This window comes from Podarcis raffonei, chromosome 2 (assembly GCF_027172205.1).
Source record: "Podarcis raffonei isolate rPodRaf1 chromosome 2, rPodRaf1.pri, whole genome shotgun sequence".
Lineage (NCBI taxonomy): Eukaryota > Metazoa > Chordata > Lepidosauria > Squamata > Lacertidae > Podarcis > Podarcis raffonei.
Window position 1 is genome coordinate 31,716,630 of NC_070603.1, and position 18,034 is coordinate 31,734,663.

Genomic DNA, 18,034 nt, shown 5'->3' on the forward strand with positions numbered 1-18,034 from the left:
AGAATTTCCCAATATCTTGGCCACTTCGACTCCATGTTAAACTTTTTAACTGCCTTTGCTTCCATTGGCGATAGCCACCTTGGAGTTTTATTTTCCAGCAAGTCTTTATATCTGATCCAGACATTTAATAATGCTTTTCTGACAATATGGTTTTTGAAACTTTTGTGTGCTTTAACCTTGTCATACCACAAATATGCATGCCACCCAAAAATGTTATTAAAGCCTTCCAAATCCAAAATGTCTGTGTTTTCAAGAAGCAGCCATTCTTTCAGCCAGCAGAAAGCTGCCGCTTCATAATACAGTTTAAAGTCTGGCAGGGCAAACCCCCCTCTTTCCTTTGAATCCGTTAATATCTTGAATTTAATTCTGGGCTTTTTGCCCTGCCAGACAAATTTAGATATATCTTTTTGCCACTTCTTGAAACAGTCCATTTTATCCATTATTTGCAATGCTTGAAACAAAAACAACATTCTTGGCAATACATTCATCTTTATAACTGCAATTCGACCTAACAAGGAAAGCTTTAAGTTTGACCAAATCTCCAAATCTTTTTTCACTTCTGTCCAGGTTTTTTCATAGTTATCTTTAAATAGATTCACATTCTTAGCTGTCATGTTTATACCCAAATATTTCACTTTTTAAACCACAGTCAACCCTGTCTCATTCTGAAACCTTTCTTTTTCAACCTGTGTTAAGTTTTTCTCCAATACCTTTGTCTTTAACTTATTCAATTTGAATCCTGCCAATTGACCAAACTCTTGGATTATTTCCAAAACTCTTTTCGTACTAGCTTCTGGCTCTTGCAATGTAAGTACTAGGTCATCTGCAAATGCTCTCAGTTTGTATTGTTTAGCTCCGACCTGAATCCCTTTAACCAACTGGTCCCTCCTAATCATATTAAGCAAAACCTCCAGGACCGATATAAAAAGTAATGGGGAGATAGGGCACCCCTGTCGTGTCCCTTTTTCAATCTTGAACTCTTCTGTAACCACATTATTTACAATTAATTTTGCTTTCTGTTCAGAATAAATTGCACCTATACCATTCTCAAACCCTTGGCCTACCCCCATCCCCCGGAGGTTCTTCAACATAAAACTCCAAGAAATGTTGTCAAAGGCTTTCTCGGCGTCCACAAATATCAAAACAGCCTTAGTGTTTATATTCACTTCCAACTTTTCCAAAATGTCAATTATATTCCTTACATTATCCGACAAATGCCTTTTCGGGAGAAAGCCTGCTTGGTCCCCATGAATCTCCTCCATCAAAACTCTTTTCAGTCTCTTTGCTAAAATGTCAGCAAAGATTTTGTAATCCACATTCAATAACGAGATGGGTCGGTAGTTTTTAAGTTGGGTCTTTTCAGTCTCTGTCTTTGGTATAAGTGTAATGTAGGCCTCTCTCCACGTGTCGGGTGCCCTTTTCCCCTCCATAATCTCGTTACAGACTTCCTTCAAAGGTTGTATCAACCCTTCCTTCAGAACTTTGTAGTATTTGGAAGTCAGTCCATCCGGTCCTGGGGATTTGCCCAACGTCGTACCTTGAATGGCATCTTCTATTTCTTGTGCTGATATCTCCTGGTTCAAAATCGTCTTACTTTCCTGCGAGACCTTTTTCAGCCCATTTTCCTCGAGGAATTGTTGTATATCCATTTCCTTCTGCGGTCCTTGTGTGTAAAGTTGTCTAAAGTAGTTCTGAAAACAGTTCCTAATTTCCGCTGGGTTACTTATGTTCTTTCCTTCCACTTCTATATTTGTTACCGTGTTGAGTTTTTGTCTCTTCTTTATTTGCCAAGCCAATAACTTGCCACATTTGTCAGCAGATTCAAAAGTCTTTTGTCTCATTTGCTTAATTTTCCACTCTAATTCTTGATTCGTCAGTTCCATATATTGTGTTTGATAAAATTTGATTTCTCTTAAAATCTCTTGTGATTTTGGCTTCAATCTTAGTTTCTTTTCCCCTTCTTTTATCTTTTCCAGAATTTTTTCCTTCCTCTCATTTTGTTTTCTTTTCTTTAATGTATTTTGTTGTATCAGAAACCCTCTCATCACGGCTTTACTTGCGTCCCATACTATTCTTTTTTCTACTTTAGTCCTTAGATTAATTTCAAAATAGTCTTTCAAAGTTTTTTGGGCCTTCTTGCAAATCTCCTCATCTCTAAGTAAGGTGTCATTCATTCTCCATCTGAAGGAGCCAGTTGTTGTTTGCCTCATCACCATCTTTACTGCATTGTGGTCGGAGAAAGTTTTTGGGCAGATTTCCACTCTCTTTATGTTCTGCGCCATACTGCTAGTCACCCAAATTTGGTCAATCCTTGTCCATGTCATTTTGGCTTCAGAAAAGAAGGTTCCCTCTCTTTCTAATGGGTGTTTTGTTCTCCAAATGTCTATCAAGTCCATATTGTCAGTCATTTCAAAAAAAAGTCTTTGGTAGTCTTCCATCTTTTGTTACTACCTGTCTTTGTGCTTTGTCCATATTTGTTGAAACTACTCCATTCATGTCTCCCATCATAATTAGATTATAATCCATATAGTCCATCAAAGTCTCATGCAACTTCTTAAAAAATTCAGCTTTCCCTTCATTTGGCGCATAGATTCCCACTATCAGATACTTTTCTCCTTGAAATTGGATTTCAATTGCCAAATATCTTCCTTGGTCGTCTTTAAAGATTTGTTTCGGTTGCAGCTTTTCCTTTGCATAAATCACTACTCCTCTCTTTTTTACTCTGTCTGAAGATATAAATTCTTGACCCAGTCTTTTATTTATTAATAATTTTCTATGTGCTCTTGTCACATGGGTCTCTTGTAAACAAATCAAGTCCAATTGGTCTTTCTTTAAAGCATGAAATATATTTTTCCTTTTTCTGGGAATGTTCAAACCGTTACAATTCCAGGTTAGAAGTTGCAGAGCCATGATGGGGTTATTTACTCTTTCCTCCTACAGCTCCCAATTTTTGTTCCTCGTTTGTCGGTGGTTCCGTATCCGTATCTAGTGAAGGATGCCCTTGCCCTGGAAACGTCTCTTTCTGTAGGTCTTCTTCGTGTTCTCCTAAGAACTTGTCTTTATCACTCACTGTCTTTATTCTTCTTTTCTTCCCCTTGTATTTAAAAGACAAGCCTTGGGGAAACTCCCACCTGAATTGTATGTAGTTCCTTTTCAGCAATATCACCAGGTCCTTGTAATGTCCTCTTGCGTCCAAAATACTTTTGGGAATGTCTTTAAAAATCTCAATGTAAAAATCTTCAATTCGAAGGGTTGTTTGGTAATGCAGGTTCAATATTTTGTCCCGTTCCTCCTTTGATCTTAGAGTTATTAAACAGTCTCTGGGTCTGTTCTTCCTCTGCCTTGCTCCCAGTCTAAATGCACTTTCTATCTTAAATTCTTCTTTGTCCAGCTCCTGCTTCCAAAAGTCAGAAAATTCTTTTGTCAGGTAGTCCACCAGGTTGTCTCCTTCCTTTTCCGGCACAAGTCTGATCCTTAGGTTCCTCTCCTTACGTTGCATATCCTGCATAGAAAGTGCCAGTTCATACTCATCTAGTTTCTTGAACACTGGTGGAAACTTTCCCTCAGCAGCAGTTGCAATTTCTTTAGCTTCCTCAGCTATCTTTCTTGTTGTAGATGATTCTTCCAATAATTTCCCAATTGCTTCTGCATTTGAGTTCACTTTGTTCCCAAGGTCAGTTATACTTTTTGTGTTTGAATCAATTTTCCCAGAGATTTCTTCAATTTTCTTATTTGTTTCAGCAACTTGTACTTTAGTTTCTGCACCTTGCTTTTTTAATTCCTCTAAAGAGTCATTTATCTTCTCCAATACCTTAGCAAAGGATTCTTCTGAAGACATTATTTTCACTTTTGCCTTTGGGACAACTGTAGTTCCAGGGGCTCCTGATACAGAAGCCCTTCTTTGCATGGAAAAATCAACTTTGTATTGTCTGCCAGATCTCAAGGTTGTTTCTTGTAAATCCTCTTTCTTGTGAATTTTCTCTTTACCATCTGCCATAACAAAGTCTTTTACTCAAGGTCATTCCCACACTCTTGAGCTGTCAGACAAAAATTCTCAAATTTTAAACTCCACTTGTTGCTGAAACAATTTATAAGTCCTCTAGAGGGCGTAAAGTCAATTCTTTACCTTCAAGTTAATCCCACACTCTCCAGAAAATAAACAAAAGTCCTCCTAGTCCTTTTCAATTGTTCTTTTCTCTTTCTAAAGGATCCAAATCAATAATGTCCTGCAAATAACTTTACTATGCAACAAAGTAAATGTTTCAAGTTGAGAGTAGCCAAAGTCAGTTAAAGATACTTTTTTACCTTCTTGTAGCAACAGTCCTTAGCCGGTTCCTTTTCTCCGGCAGTCCGATCCCCAGGTATAGGAGCAGCGATGAATAGCTCAATTTCTTTTAAAATGGCAGGAAAACACTTTAAAATCTTCTTCCCCCCCCCTCCTGCCTTCGGGGAGGGAGTTCTTTGCTTGGTGGTGGATTTATTAGTTCCCACAACTCTCCTTTCAAACAGTTACAGCTTAAATGCCTTTCGCTTTGATCTTGCTACAGAACGGAAAGCAGACTTCCTTTTTGGTGCTTGTCCGTCTCGGTACCCAATTTCTTTAATTTTAGTGTCCAATTGTATCTTAGCGGTCAATCCTACTCACGGATAGTTGTTCTTTTTAGTCCAAATTCACCGGAAGAAATCAGCGCTCTCCGCTAATGGCGACGCGGCTTCGCTTCGCAGGCTGGGTGAAAACGACTCTCAGCACCGCTCCACACACCCTCCGCTGATCCGCAGCCTTTAAAAAGGCTATTTCACAGCGTCGGGGGGGCGCAAAGGTGCCCGCCGAGTCTCCAGTTCACAGGCTACGCGCCTGTGATTTTTGAGGGTCCCCGCTCCGCCGTAGCTGACAGGACCCGAACCCACGAAGCAGATCTCTCCCGGAGCTCCGGGAGAAATCCGCCATTAAGCGCTGGCGCTAACCGGAAGTCCCAAGTATGCGTATCTTCACTAGGGGATTGTAAGTCCCCACCCACGGAGCAAAGCAGATTAGAATCCACCTGTCAGGGAGAGACACAAACTCTGAACTCAATAATTCGAATAAAGTAGGTTTTCCTCTTAGGACACTCTAGCTCACAACCAGATGGCTACAAAGGGAACCCACACACTCAAATGCCATAGCCCATAGTGGTCCCATCATGATTTCCCTCTGTTCCCATTACTGATGTGAGTGTAGAAATTCTGCATCACAAGCTATCACATCTCAGCGCCCCCTGGTGTTTCTAGATTGACACTTATGAGAAGCTCTATGAAGAAGTGTCCAAGTTTGAGAATACCAGAGTGTTCAACGGTTGGCTGCAAAGTGACTGCCGTCCCTTCAAGCAAGCGCTCCTGAATACCATCAAACGCTGGAGCCTGATGTTCAAACAGCACCTCATCAACCACGTGACCACCAGGTAGGGTGGGGAATAATTTTGTCAGTTTCCAAGCTTTCCATTCCTACAGCCCCTCTCCCTGCACGTATGGTAATCGGCCACCATCAGCCAGTGCTTGGTATACAAACCTACGAATGCATTCTTTGAATCAGCACCTGTTATACGCAGCCTAACTATATTTTGTGTGAAGAAGCACTTCCTTTTGTCTGTCTTGTATCACCCACCTTTACATCCAGTTTTAGTGGATATGTCATGAGAGAGGGAGAAAAGTGACTTGAGACCTACTTTTATAAACCTCTTATCAGGTCCCCCAATTACAAAAGCTCTGCTTTGCAACATGAAAGAAAAGGTCGGATCCCAGAGCTGAAGAATCTGGTGTCAGAGGAATCCCAGCTTGGGCAATTATATTGGAATTAGCTTTCTAGACATGGGTAAAATTTCAGCTGCTGTTGCTGTTGCTTCCATACTGCCCTTCATCCAAGGATCACAGAGCGGTTTACAACATAAAACACTGCATTTGGCTGACAGTTGTGGGATCAATAATATCTTTCTCTCCATACTCATAGGATCTCAGGATAAACCCTAGAGGTCCAGAAAAATGGCAAGAGGGCAAGATGGAAATGGTTAGAAAGTGTTGCTTAAAACTAGGGCTGCCATATTTTGAAGAGGACACATTTGCAGTTTATTATTATTATTTTAAATTGTTATTATAAAGCCACACATATACTCCAAAAAAACAACAATGAGGATCAGAACAGGAAAATATTTTATTTTTAAATATTCAGCCAACTCAGTGTTTGTTTGTTTTTAATTTGTACCAGATACTGAAACCAGCTCCACACTTGTAACAGTGATTGCATTCACTAAGAGTGCATTGGTGTTACATGCATGTATGGAGACCTGAACATATAATGGTGCATGTTTTACATTCTTGCTTCGTGTATTTGCTACTGTTACGAAAGCCACATAAAGTGCAGAGTGAGCCACTCTGATTGGGCTGGCATAGCCAAAAGTAACTACCCACTAGCCAGTGAATGAGCAGAACAGCTCCCCCACTCGCCATGGCCACTCTTGAACCCGAAAAAAGCGGGCTTGGATCAACCTCGCTTTCCTCCACCCACTGAGCCTCTGCTCCGAGTTACCAGGGCTCCCGGGCATTTCCCTCCATGGTTTCCAGCCTCAAGCTCTGTGGATCACACGACAGGGGAGAACAGCACAGGGACCGAATCATGTGACAACCAGCTATTGGTCAACTCTAGTCATGTGAAAGGGGCTAGGCAGCCGTTTCCTCTTCAACTCTAGTGACAGGAAAGGTGTATATGTGTACAGTGGTACCTTGGGTTACAAACACTTTGGGTTACAAACTCCGCTAACCTGAAAGTAGTACCTTGGGTTGAGAACTTTGCTCCAGGAGGAGAACAGAAATCATGTGCTGGTGGCAGCGGGAGGCTCCATTAGCGAAAGGGTGCCTCAGGTTAAGAATGGTTTCGGGTAAAGAACAGACCTCCAGAACAAATTAAGTTCGTAACCCGAGGTACCACTGTATATGCATAAACCCAGAAATTTTGCTATATTTTAAAAATCCACCCAGAAAGAAATTTTAAGGCTGAAAAAGGGTGTGTTTCCGGGAAAAAGAGGGCATATGGAAGCCCTAAGTTTATTTATGGTAATTTGGTGCCTTCTCAAAGTAGTTAGAGGTTGTTATCCCTCTCCTCCCCCCCCAAAGGATGCCATCCTCGTTCCATAATTAGAAAGAACTATCAGAAATAAATCCAATGTTTTGTTCCTTGTACTGTTAAAGTTAACCCCAACTGGAACCTTTTCCATTGCAGCCTTCAGGACCTTTCCACTTTCATGAAAGAAGTCAATGCAGGCTTAACTAAACCTGTGAAGGAAGGTGACTACGATGGGCTTGTGGAAGTGATGGGACACTTGATGAGGGTCAAAGAAAGGCAGGTAGCTACTGACAATATGTTTGAGCCTCTAAAGCAAACCATTGAGTTGCTCAAACTATATGGAGAAGAAATGCCTGAAGAAATCCATATGCAGTTGCACGTGAGTTATTACAAATTGTTTTCACTCAGTACATATTTGTTCATCTTTCATGTTGCCATTTTTTAGTGTGATCCAATGACCTCAATGCTTTGTAGAAGACTAAATAAATATAGTGGGAAACCAGGCCAGAAATAACACATCAGGAAAGTTCATGGGAATGTATCTGATAAACACAATCTGAAAGTGATCACAATGTTGCCCACGATTGAAGCCATTGTGCATTACAATCTATTTAATATGATTGATTTCACTTTGGACGTGCGGCATCATAGCATTTATCCATTATTATTAACAGAGTAAGGGACGCGGGTGGCGCTGTGGGTTAAACCACAGAGCCTAGGACTTGCCGATCAGAAGGTCGGCGGTTCGAATCCCTGCGACGGGGTGAGCTCCCGTTGCTCGGTCCCTGCTCCTGCCAACCTAGCAGCTCGAAAGCACATCAAAGTGCAAGTAGATAAATAGGTACCGCTCCGGCGGGAAGGTAAACGGCGTTTCCGTGCACTTCTCTGGTTCGCCAGAAGCGGCTTAGTCATGCTGGCCACATGACCCGGAAGCTGTACGCCGGCTCCCTCGGCCAATAAAGCGAGATGAGCGCCACAACCCCAGAGTCTGCCACAACTGGACCTAATGGTCAGGGGTCCTTTTACCTTTACCTTTATTAACAGAGTTGGGGCAGATTAAGTTCAGAAACCTGCACATTTCCACAGACCCTTACCATACCAAAGTGTGTTTCCTCCTCCTCATATTCAGATTTCCCCCCTTCTTACCGTTCCTGCATTTGTTTTACCAAGCAAGCCCCCCCCCCCCCCCCGCCCGCAATGCTCTGAGAGGTTTGAGGGTTCTTCTTTGTTTGCTTTTAGGAATTGCCAGAACAATGGAATAACACCAAAAAGCTATCATTCCAAGTCAAGCAGAATGTGGCTCCTCTGCAGGCAAATGAAGTTACCATTATCCGAAGGAAATGCCAACAGTTTGAGGTACCTTTCTCTTGCAGTGCAAGGTATTCTCTGCTCAACTGGCATGCTGAGCTCCCCACAGACCAAACATTCAGGGGGACCTGTAGGCCGAAGGCACTGACAGATGGGCTGCCTACCAACTATAGTCTCAATTTGGCAGCTGTCCAGAATGGACAAATCCATTCTCTCAGTTTTCCAATGTTCAGTTTGCCACGTTTTTGCAACATTCCATGATAATTCATCAGTGTTTCTGTGCACATTTCTCCTGACAGGCAAAACTGCATATGAAAATGTGTCTAGTATACACATTTTTGCTAGCAGTTTTCCTTAACACAATGCCTCTTTTTTCTGTTTTCTTAATTACATGCATTTTTATCCCTGTTGTACACATTTTGTACACATTCTTTGGTTGAATTTTGAGAAGTGTGAATTTTGAATGGTAGCTGTGTTCCAGTTTGTGTATTGTTTTGGGAAGTGTGAGTTAACGTGCAGCTTAACAGACTTTCCATTTAACAGACCTTCCTCTTCCAGAATCTATTAACCGTTCAATAAAGTGGCAATACTTTATTTTTCATAATTTCATCTCCCATCGATCACTGTAATAATAATATCTATGAAGGAGGGACGGAAGGAATGTCCCCAGAATATTGCATTTTCCAGAAAATTTAAGAAACAGTCCCATAGAAATATTTAATATTAAATATTCGTAGCGTTCCAATTCATTAAGTGTTCCTTCCCATTGATATGGAGGAATGTAACACATGAAAATGCAAACCAGGCTGAATATCTTCCCCTTCCCTAGCAGCAGCAGTAGCTGCTGCCTCCATTTCTAATTCTCTCCAGGGCAGAAGCTTAGGTAGTATGTATGGAGGTCCTGGGCTGCCCAGACGACAAGACCCCCCTCTTGGCCTCACTGATGTGGTCAAAGGAAAATAAAGCCACCAGCTTGGCTGCAGGAGTTGCTGGAAGGAGGCATACAAGATGCCATCCAATTCTGAATCTACTTTGTTGTAAGATGCTGTGATGTCACAGCATGTGTAGTGGGCAGTGAGAACTTTTAAAAAAGAGATGAGGTTGTAGCTCATGATTTGCTAGTGTCTTGTCTTGCCCCACAGCCTGTGTCCTATTGTGAATGTTTTGGGCAGAACCCTCTGCTGCTGTTTCTGTAGATGGTGTCATCCAGATTGATCATAATTCTAATCTTGAGCTGCAGCCAACAAACTCCTGCCTTCCAGATGTGATGCTACATGATCCTGCTTTAACTAGGATATTCTGCTCTCTCTTCTCCTCCAAACCCCCATCCCCTCCAGATTAAGCAGCATGAGTTCAGGGAGAAATTCCGAGAAGAGGCACCGTTCACTCATGTTGATCCAGATCCATATAAATCTCTCAATAAGGTAATTTACTACAAGTCAAGAAAGTCAATATGGGCAATATCTATGCCTTCCTCAAATGCCACCTATTATAGTGTGCTTTTTAGTGGCATAGTAAAGTAGCATTTTCAAAAACTGGCTGCGAAATTTGGACTCAGTGGTTTCTCTTTCTTGGGGGCTGCATATGCATGCGGTTGCCAATGACGAGTAGGGCATATGCCACCAACCATGCGTGAAGGAGACTTCAGTGGAGCAAAAGGTTAATCTATCTTTGCAGGCATGTTAGAGGGCATATCCCAGAAGCACATTGCAACATTACGCTTTCCAGTGCTCTACCCTACTTGTTTGCTCTTTGTGTTCATCTGCCTGCAACTTTGACTAACTCCCTTTCCATTTAATGCTTCCAGCAACAAAGAATGATCACCAATATGGAGAAAGATATGGAAACCCTATCCAAATCTGCAGGCTTGTTTGAGGTATCTGTCCCAGATTACAAACAGCTGAAGGCCTGCCATAAGGAAGTGCGCTTGCTCAAGGAGCTCTGGGATATGATTGTCTTGGTAAGACTTTGACCTTGTAATCTTAGGAAATGTCAGGTAGGGCAAGTGAAAGAACTCTGCATGCAGAGGTTGAATTCTACCACGAGGAAATGAGAATAATGAGGTCAATACCCCAATCGCTCTCTTTTTTTTTTACGGCTGAATTGAATCTTTTGCACCCCATTCCCTGCACTGTGGTTCCGATCTAGATCAGTGCCACCATGACTGCAAATTACTTTGTGGAGGGGGTGGTTCCCGTTGAGCGAATGCAAGCTTTTCCCCCCAATGCTGATGGGGGGGGACTCACACCAGGGATCCAGTTTGGATTGAGCCCCCTGCACTGACAATTGATAAAAGAAAAAGCTTGCACTCAATGGCAAGCTATGTAATAAATGTCACCTGTAGTTTGGCCCAAAGTCTTCATGCTTCCTCATCCAGGGCAGCTCATGTTGAGCTTCCTTTGGACCTGCTTGCCAATTGAGGAAATTGGGAGCATGTAATGAACACTATGACAGCGTTGTGATAATGGAAGAAATGGAGTTGCAGACCAAAGGACGTTGTTGGCAGAAAGGGCAGGAAGTGATTTCCAAGTAGGTTCTGCTCCCAGTACCACTCTGATAATTTCCCCAAGAACAAAGGTAGTAGTTCAGCAACTACTGGGTGTTTTCTGTATTTATTTCTATAGAGATTGCATGCTGTTGCATTCAAATGCAAGCTTGTTCATGTAGCCCTTAAATAGCATATGGTGAACATGGCAAGGGTACTCCCTTCCTCACAACATATGATCTGACATTTTATGGAGCTTCGGTTTTTTAATTTATTAAAGTTTACTTCTCCATCTCCAGCACAGAAACACCCACTGCCTTTTGTAGAAAGGAGATGGGGTATACTCGCAGTGGATAGAAGTGAGTGGTAGTAAAGGATTTAAAAATAAAATCTATTTCCCCCAACATCTAGAAAGGTCCTACTATAACATTTCTGTTCCCCTTTGAGGTGCAGGTTCTATTAATGTTCCAAATAGTTGCATTGTAAATATTTTATTCAGTTAGCGAAAACAGGAAAAACTATGACCCACCCCCCATTCAGGTCAATGAAAGTATTAATGACTGGAAGACAACCAAGTGGAAGGAGATTAATGTCGAGCAAATGGACCTTGATTGCAAGAAATTTGCTAAGGATGTGAGAGCCTTAGACAAGGAAATGAGAGCATGGGATGCTTTTGTGGGACTGGATAACACAGTCAAAAATATGATGACCTCTCTCCGAGCTGTGACTGAGCTCCAGAATCCAGCTATTCGAGACAGACATTGGAAAGAACTGATGGAGGCCACACAGGTAACTGATACAGGCTACAGTGAGTGTCTACAATTTTCCATTCATCCGTCTGTCGCCAGCTGATCCGGCTCCGTTTCCAACTTTTACTTCTGTAACAGGTGAAGTTCACCATGTCTGAGGAGACGACGCTTGCAGATCTACTTCAGCTGAATCTTCACAAATTTGAGGATGAAGTTCGCAGTATTGTGGACAAGGCTGTGAAAGAGTCGGGGATGGAAAAGGTACTGCTCTTGCCCTAGCCATTCCATGCCCATCAATCAAATGCAGCTTTCAGATACTTCCTGCTTCTCACTCCTATAAAAATGCTGAAAGATAACGCTTCATTTCCTACATTTGGAAGTAGATCTGAGATAGGCTTCTCTGACTTTAACATTATTATTCCTGATAATATTGTGCACAGGTGAAATACGTGGAAATTTTAAGTTTCTTACTTCCTCCTTTTATATACTGCATTTCCTCTTCAGAATAGACGCACATAAAATTTGATAAGGCTACACATGCCTTATCATCGATTTGTTCATCCATGTCTTGGGTGGTGAACCATTTTCAGCCAAAAAGCCACATCCCTTTGCGAGCACCATTTCAGTGTCGACATGGCAGTGGTAACTGAGGCCAGAGGCAAAAGCAGGGAGAGCAATGGATGAGAATGTTACACTCCAGCCACATGAGTCTACTGACTGGGATCAGAGAGTGGAACCACCATATTCCAATGCTTAAAGAGCCACACTGTCTTCTGGTTCTTTTAATGCTCGCCTCTAAAGCCCTATGCAGCTCAAGGCCTGGGTACCTGAAGGAGCAACACCTGCCAAGGTCATTCATGGAGGTTTTCCTTCCTTTGCCATCTGAGGAGAGGCAGATGGTGACCAGGGAGAGAGATTTCTCAGTGGTGGGCCCCCGCTTAAGGAATTCCCTCTCTAGAAAGGCTCACTTGGTGCTTACTCTGTTATTTTTTGGCATAAGGCAAATCCTTTTTCTTTTTTCTTATTTTTTTGTTCTACGTCTTAACTGGTTGCAATGGCTGTTCTGTTGCTATTTTTACTATGATATTATTATGACTGATTTTTGCTTTGCTGTATTTTGTGTATTTTATTGTTTAAGTCTTTTATGAGTTCCGCCCTCCCTCAAAATTATGTGTTCTGCCTCCACGGTCGGAAGCAGTACCATTAATTGGCAGTGGAACATGCTCCTTCAGAGTATATTAACCCTTAAGAAGTGCTAAAGTAGTTTCAGAAAGGGAGGGTGAACAATACCGTCATAGTGCCTCTTCACTAATTCTTGGAATTTCATGGACATTTTGCAAGTTTTTAGTTTGAAATCTTATCAGGTTAAAAATCTTTCCTGACTGCTTTTGTTTGAAGGTATTGAAGGCTCTTGATAGTACCTGGTCAACTATGCAATTTGAACACGAGCCCCACCATAGAACTGGGACCATGATGCTCAAGTCTGATGAGGCACTGGTAGAGACCCTTGAAGAAAATCAAGTGCAACTCCAGACCCTGATGACTTCAAAGTATTTAGCACATTTCCTTCAGGAGGTCTCCAGCTGGCAGCAGAAATTATCTACAGCTGACTCTGTGATAAGCATCTGGTTTGAAGTCCAGAGAACCTGGAGCCACCTAGAAAGCATTTTCATTGGCTCAGAGGACATTCGCAATCAGCTCCCAGAGGACTCCAGGCGCTTTGATACCATTGACAAGGATTTTAAGGTGGGCATGGCCCTTTACCTGCCCTAATTTTCACATGCAAAAACGACAAAAACTGGAGCAGCTGACAAGTCCATCCTCTTTTCTTGCAGGAATTAATGGCTGATGCAGTAAAAACCCCGAATGTGGTTGAAGCAACAAATAAACCAGGTCTCTATGACAAACTAGAGTCCTTGCAAAAAAGGTGAGGAAGGCGTTTTATTTTCCTGCTTGATTTTGTCAAGTGTAAGCAGCTGGCTGGATTTACTTACTGAGAGAAGAAGCAAATCACAGGCTGCATAAGTTCAGTTATTTAGGACAGGGTTCTGATTGCAGTTTCTTGAATTAAGAGGTCTTTTAATTTTAGGCCCAGAAAGACAGTTGCAGATGCCTGTTTATCAGCGGTTTGTTTTAAATGGCAGTAGGACTGGCCCTAACATTGGACAGGGTGCGGCAGTTGCCTCAGGCAGCCAAGTAATGTGTTACTTAATTTGCATTTTGATTTTTACTTCCAGAGATGAAACTTGTGTGCTATGCACCATGAAGTGCTGGGGAATAGCATTTGTTGCTGTGCTTTAGACAGTATCTCTCAGGCTTGCACTGAATGGCAGCCCTGTCATGGTGCAACCATTATTCGGAACTGAAGAGAAACAGAACAGGCACCATGACTACCATTTTCAAAGGAGGTGAAATCTGCATGTAGCAAACACCTAAGCTGGGATCTGGAATCCAATAGCAGCTCACCCTTCATACCCTGACACCTTTTCTGCCTGGGTCTCGACTGCTTTCCATGGTATCTCCTGGCATCTATAATGACCCAGGTGTAATTAATGTAAACATCCATGTGAATAAGCTGCTTTAACACTTGGGCTGAGCATGTATTCCTTTCAATTAGAAGTGTTCAGATGTCAGTCAAATGATGAGGATTAAAGAGGCTTTGAAAATGGCCTCTGGTAGCGAACATAGAAAGCATAATGTGAATGCCAGGTTTTATAACTTCCCTTGATATGACATCTGAAGCATCTCAGTGGAGCAGTGCAAAGCACCATTTCTCCCAGTTTAGAGTGCTTCCGTTGTTCGTTTGTATAGACATAGAACTGTCTAGTTAGTTACATTACTGAGCATCATGTACAGCAATCGCACTGTGCAGCTAATGATGATAAACACAATGCTTCTCCCACACTCTCTTGTCCACCTTGCCTTTTATTAGCTTGGCACTCTGCGAAAAGGCTTTGGCTGAATACCTGGAAACAAAGAGACTGGCTTTCCCCAGATTTTACTTTGTATCCTCTGCCGACCTGCTGGATATTTTGTCCAATGGCAACGACCCCGTTGAGGTAGGATATATATTCATGGAATGCCTGGGCTTTCTTCAGAATTGTTATATTAAAAAAAATGGGGCCTTGAATCCCAGAGCTTTTACCAGAAATCCGACTTCATCCGAGGCTAAATCACGGATAACTTGGACCTGTACTCATTGGGACCTGATCAGCAGCTGAGGAGAGGGGCTGCAAACCCAGTGGGATTTGCACATCCTTGGCATGCAGCAGACCACAATGTCTACAATTTTAAAAAGATTTTGGGTAGTGGGCTGGGAAAGACCTTGGGGAGCTATTGGCAGTCACAATAGTGGCCTGGTTGGAGTATAGGAGATCCTATGTAGCACAGATATTTTAGATTGTTCAGTGCCCATTTCCTTTAGGCTTCCTAAAATGGTCTTCTTTTTAGAAACATTGTTCATATATCTTCATTAGTCCTCTTCTCCCACCGCTTCTATTTCTATATTTCTAAACTTTGTATCCTAATATTACCGCAATCATCTTCTTGAAGGTATCCCGTCACTTGTCCAAGCTATTTGATAGTATGGCCAAGCTGAAATTCAAATTGGATGCAAAAGAGCAGCCTCTGAAGGTTGGCTTGGGAATGTACAGCAAAGAAGACGAGTATGTTGATTTTGACAAGGAGTGTGACTGTTCTGGACAGGTTGGTGGATATTATTTTAAATTCACTATGGGCCATGTAAACGGAGAGCCAGTGTGGTCTGGTGGTTAGAGTTTTTTACTGGGACCTGGGAGACATGGGTTCAAATCCCAACTCAGCCGTGAAGCTCCCTGGGTGACTTTGGGCCAGTCACTGCCCCTCAGCCTAAACCTAACCTCACAAGGTTGTCGTGAGGGGGAAGAACCATGTTCATCACCTTGAACTCCTTGGAGAGGAAAAAAGGTGGGATATAAATGAAATAAGTAAAGGAAAATAAATAACCATGAGAGTTTTGCTCCCTAGGTGGAGGTTTGGCTAAACCGAGTGCTGGAGAGAATGCAGAGCACGTTGCGCAAAGAGATTTCTGAAGCTGTGGTGACTTATGAGGAAAAGCCAAGAGAGCAATGGCTATTTGATTACCCGGCACAGGTAAGCAAAAAGGCTAGAGTCAAAATGCAATGTTTTATATGTTTAACCTGTGCAGTGCAAAGAAAAGAGTAACAGAAACAGATGTTCATTCTAATAAGGAGTAAATATAACCAGAGGAACAAAGTGGAGCCATTCAGCATGCTTGTAGGATTAGGCCTTTATAAAGTCTAGTAGACAGTGTAGTACCCCCCAGATGTTGTGGACTACAATTCCTATCAGGCTTCTGCCAGCATGACCAGTGGTCAAGGATGCCCAGGGGTCAGCTGGAAGGCACCGTATGACCGGTTCTTTTCTAGTCACTCATCCCACCAGAGCTGCACATTTGGGGGTCAAGGGGCAGAGCCTGAATTAAGGACAGTTCTGGCATTTCACCTGGCTTCACCATCTCATAGGACTCTTTGGCTGTTGTTGCAGATTGCTTTAACATGTACCCAGATCTGGTGGACAACGGAGGTTGGCATTGCCTTTTCACGACTGGAGGAAGGCTATGAAAACGCTATTAAAGATTACAATAAGAAGCAGGTACATAGCAGCAGCCCCCTCTGATTTTGTCAGACTGTGTTCAGATTTGCAGTGGCAAATTCTTCAGCGGAATAGTAGGCAGTTTTTTGTGTCTACAACATATCACACAGATGTCATCTCAAGCTCTGTCACTGAATGCAACCACTGGAGGAGGAAGGGGGTGCGGTGGGTGTGGCCTGCCTTGCCCCAGGTGTCATCCCTGAGGGGGGATGACATCACCGCCCCGCCCCCTGGGACGCTCGCCCCGCCCCCAGTTGCCAGAGCAGCTAGCTCTGCCTCTGAATGCAACTTCCAGTTTTGTGTGGGGTTTTTTTTAGACGAGGAGGTGCAGCAAGCCTCTAGGTCTCATGGTTGTTAAAGATTGGAAACCGCTTAAATATGTTTATTTTTCTTTCCCCAGATTAACCAGCTAAACACATTAATTACACTACTCATTGGGAACTTAACCCCAGGAGACCGAATGAAGATTATGACAATCTGTACCATTGATGTCCATGCCAGAGATGTCATTGCCAAAATGATTTTAGCAAAGGTATATGCAATAAAGACTGTGAAATAGTACTTTGCTTTTTGGAAGCACACATTTTCTTAGAATCTTCTCAAGCCAATTTCACATAGCAACGTGGTTCTCTTCACTCATTCTTCAACCATCCTTTACTTAGTGAAAGCTAAGGACTAGCCCTGTATCACTTTCAATGAATAAGATTTTCAAAAATGCAAACTTAAGTCCTATCAAGACTCCCCCCAAAAGTATTAAATAGTCAATCCACTATGTCCACTTTGGGGGAGTTACTACATTTGAGTTATTAAAGAATATATTATTCAAATATCGAAGACCCTGAAGAAGTCCTTTTTGGCTGAAATGCATTGGGCTTCTGATAAATATTTATCAGCATGCAGAGGTGTGGTCTCTCTTTCTGGTGGTTTGTTGGGGGGTAAATAATCTCTATAGGCTCTGAAGTAGAAGGCCACTTAATCTACGCTTATGTCTAGAAAGTTGCCAAAGGAAGTAAGTATGAGGTCTCTGTGGCGCAACGGGTCAGTGCGTCTGGCTGTTAAGCAGAAGGTTGGTGGTTCAAGCCCACCCAGGGACAGCTGTGGGCAGGATTCCTACACTGCAGGGGGTTGGAGCTGATGATCTTTGGGGTCCCTTCCAACTCTACAGTTCTGTGGTTCTATAAAACTTTAAGCCATTACGAGCCTCCTACACATAAAAGCTTATGTGGATAGAAAAGGAGATAAGCAGGAACCACTGGAAATTTACTTATTATGGTTTCACATTTGGGTTGCAGGTGGAAAGCTCCCAGGCCTTTACCTGGCAGTCTCAACTTAGGCATCGTTGGGATGATGAAAAGGGACACTGCTATGCCAATATATGTGACGCTCAGCTCCAATATTCCTATGAGTACCTTGGCAACACTCCACGGCTGGTGATCACGCCACTCACTGACCGGTATGAGCTGCTTAGCTTGGAAAGCCTTCAGCCTGGCCCAGCGTATGTTCTTAGGGCATGCGCTGACTAGGATGATGCCAAATGTCTATCTTTTTGCAGGTGTTACATCACCCTGACACAGTCCCTCCACTTGATCATGGGAGGAGCTCCTGCAGGCCCTGCTGGCACAGGGAAGACAGAGACCACCAAAGACTTGGGAAGGGCAGTGGGGATCATGGTGTACGTCTTCAACTGCTCTGAGCAAATGGACTATAAGGTAAAGATCTAGCCAGTAAAAGTAACAGTGGGTCATA

General features: G+C 42.7%; 1 protein-coding gene and 1 non-coding gene across 3 annotated transcripts in view; both read left to right on the forward strand.

The window, feature by feature from the left end:
* DNAH17 (dynein axonemal heavy chain 17) overlaps positions 1 to 18,034 on the forward strand; it is a 105,792-nt gene that overhangs the window by 23,574 nt on the left and 64,184 nt on the right. For both annotated transcript variants that reach the window (XM_053375595.1, XM_053375596.1), the window contains 16 exons: positions 5,269 to 5,438; positions 7,250 to 7,472; positions 8,333 to 8,449; positions 9,739 to 9,825; positions 10,209 to 10,361; positions 11,427 to 11,675; positions 11,774 to 11,896; positions 13,034 to 13,381; positions 13,471 to 13,562; positions 14,568 to 14,694; positions 15,188 to 15,340; positions 15,641 to 15,766; positions 16,181 to 16,288; positions 16,689 to 16,820; positions 17,581 to 17,741; positions 17,841 to 17,997. In XM_053375595.1, coding sequence (XP_053231570.1) covers positions 5,269 to 5,438; positions 7,250 to 7,472; positions 8,333 to 8,449; positions 9,739 to 9,825; positions 10,209 to 10,361; positions 11,427 to 11,675; positions 11,774 to 11,896; positions 13,034 to 13,381; positions 13,471 to 13,562; positions 14,568 to 14,694; positions 15,188 to 15,340; positions 15,641 to 15,766; positions 16,181 to 16,288; positions 16,689 to 16,820; positions 17,581 to 17,741; positions 17,841 to 17,997 — 2,526 coding nt within the window. The remainder of the gene's footprint in view (positions 1 to 5,268; positions 5,439 to 7,249; positions 7,473 to 8,332; positions 8,450 to 9,738; positions 9,826 to 10,208; positions 10,362 to 11,426; positions 11,676 to 11,773; positions 11,897 to 13,033; positions 13,382 to 13,470; positions 13,563 to 14,567; positions 14,695 to 15,187; positions 15,341 to 15,640; positions 15,767 to 16,180; positions 16,289 to 16,688; positions 16,821 to 17,580; positions 17,742 to 17,840; positions 17,998 to 18,034) is intronic.
* TRNAN-GUU (transfer RNA asparagine (anticodon GUU)) lies at positions 17,309 to 17,382 on the forward strand. The gene has a single exon. It is a non-coding gene; the product is annotated as a tRNA-Asn (tRNA).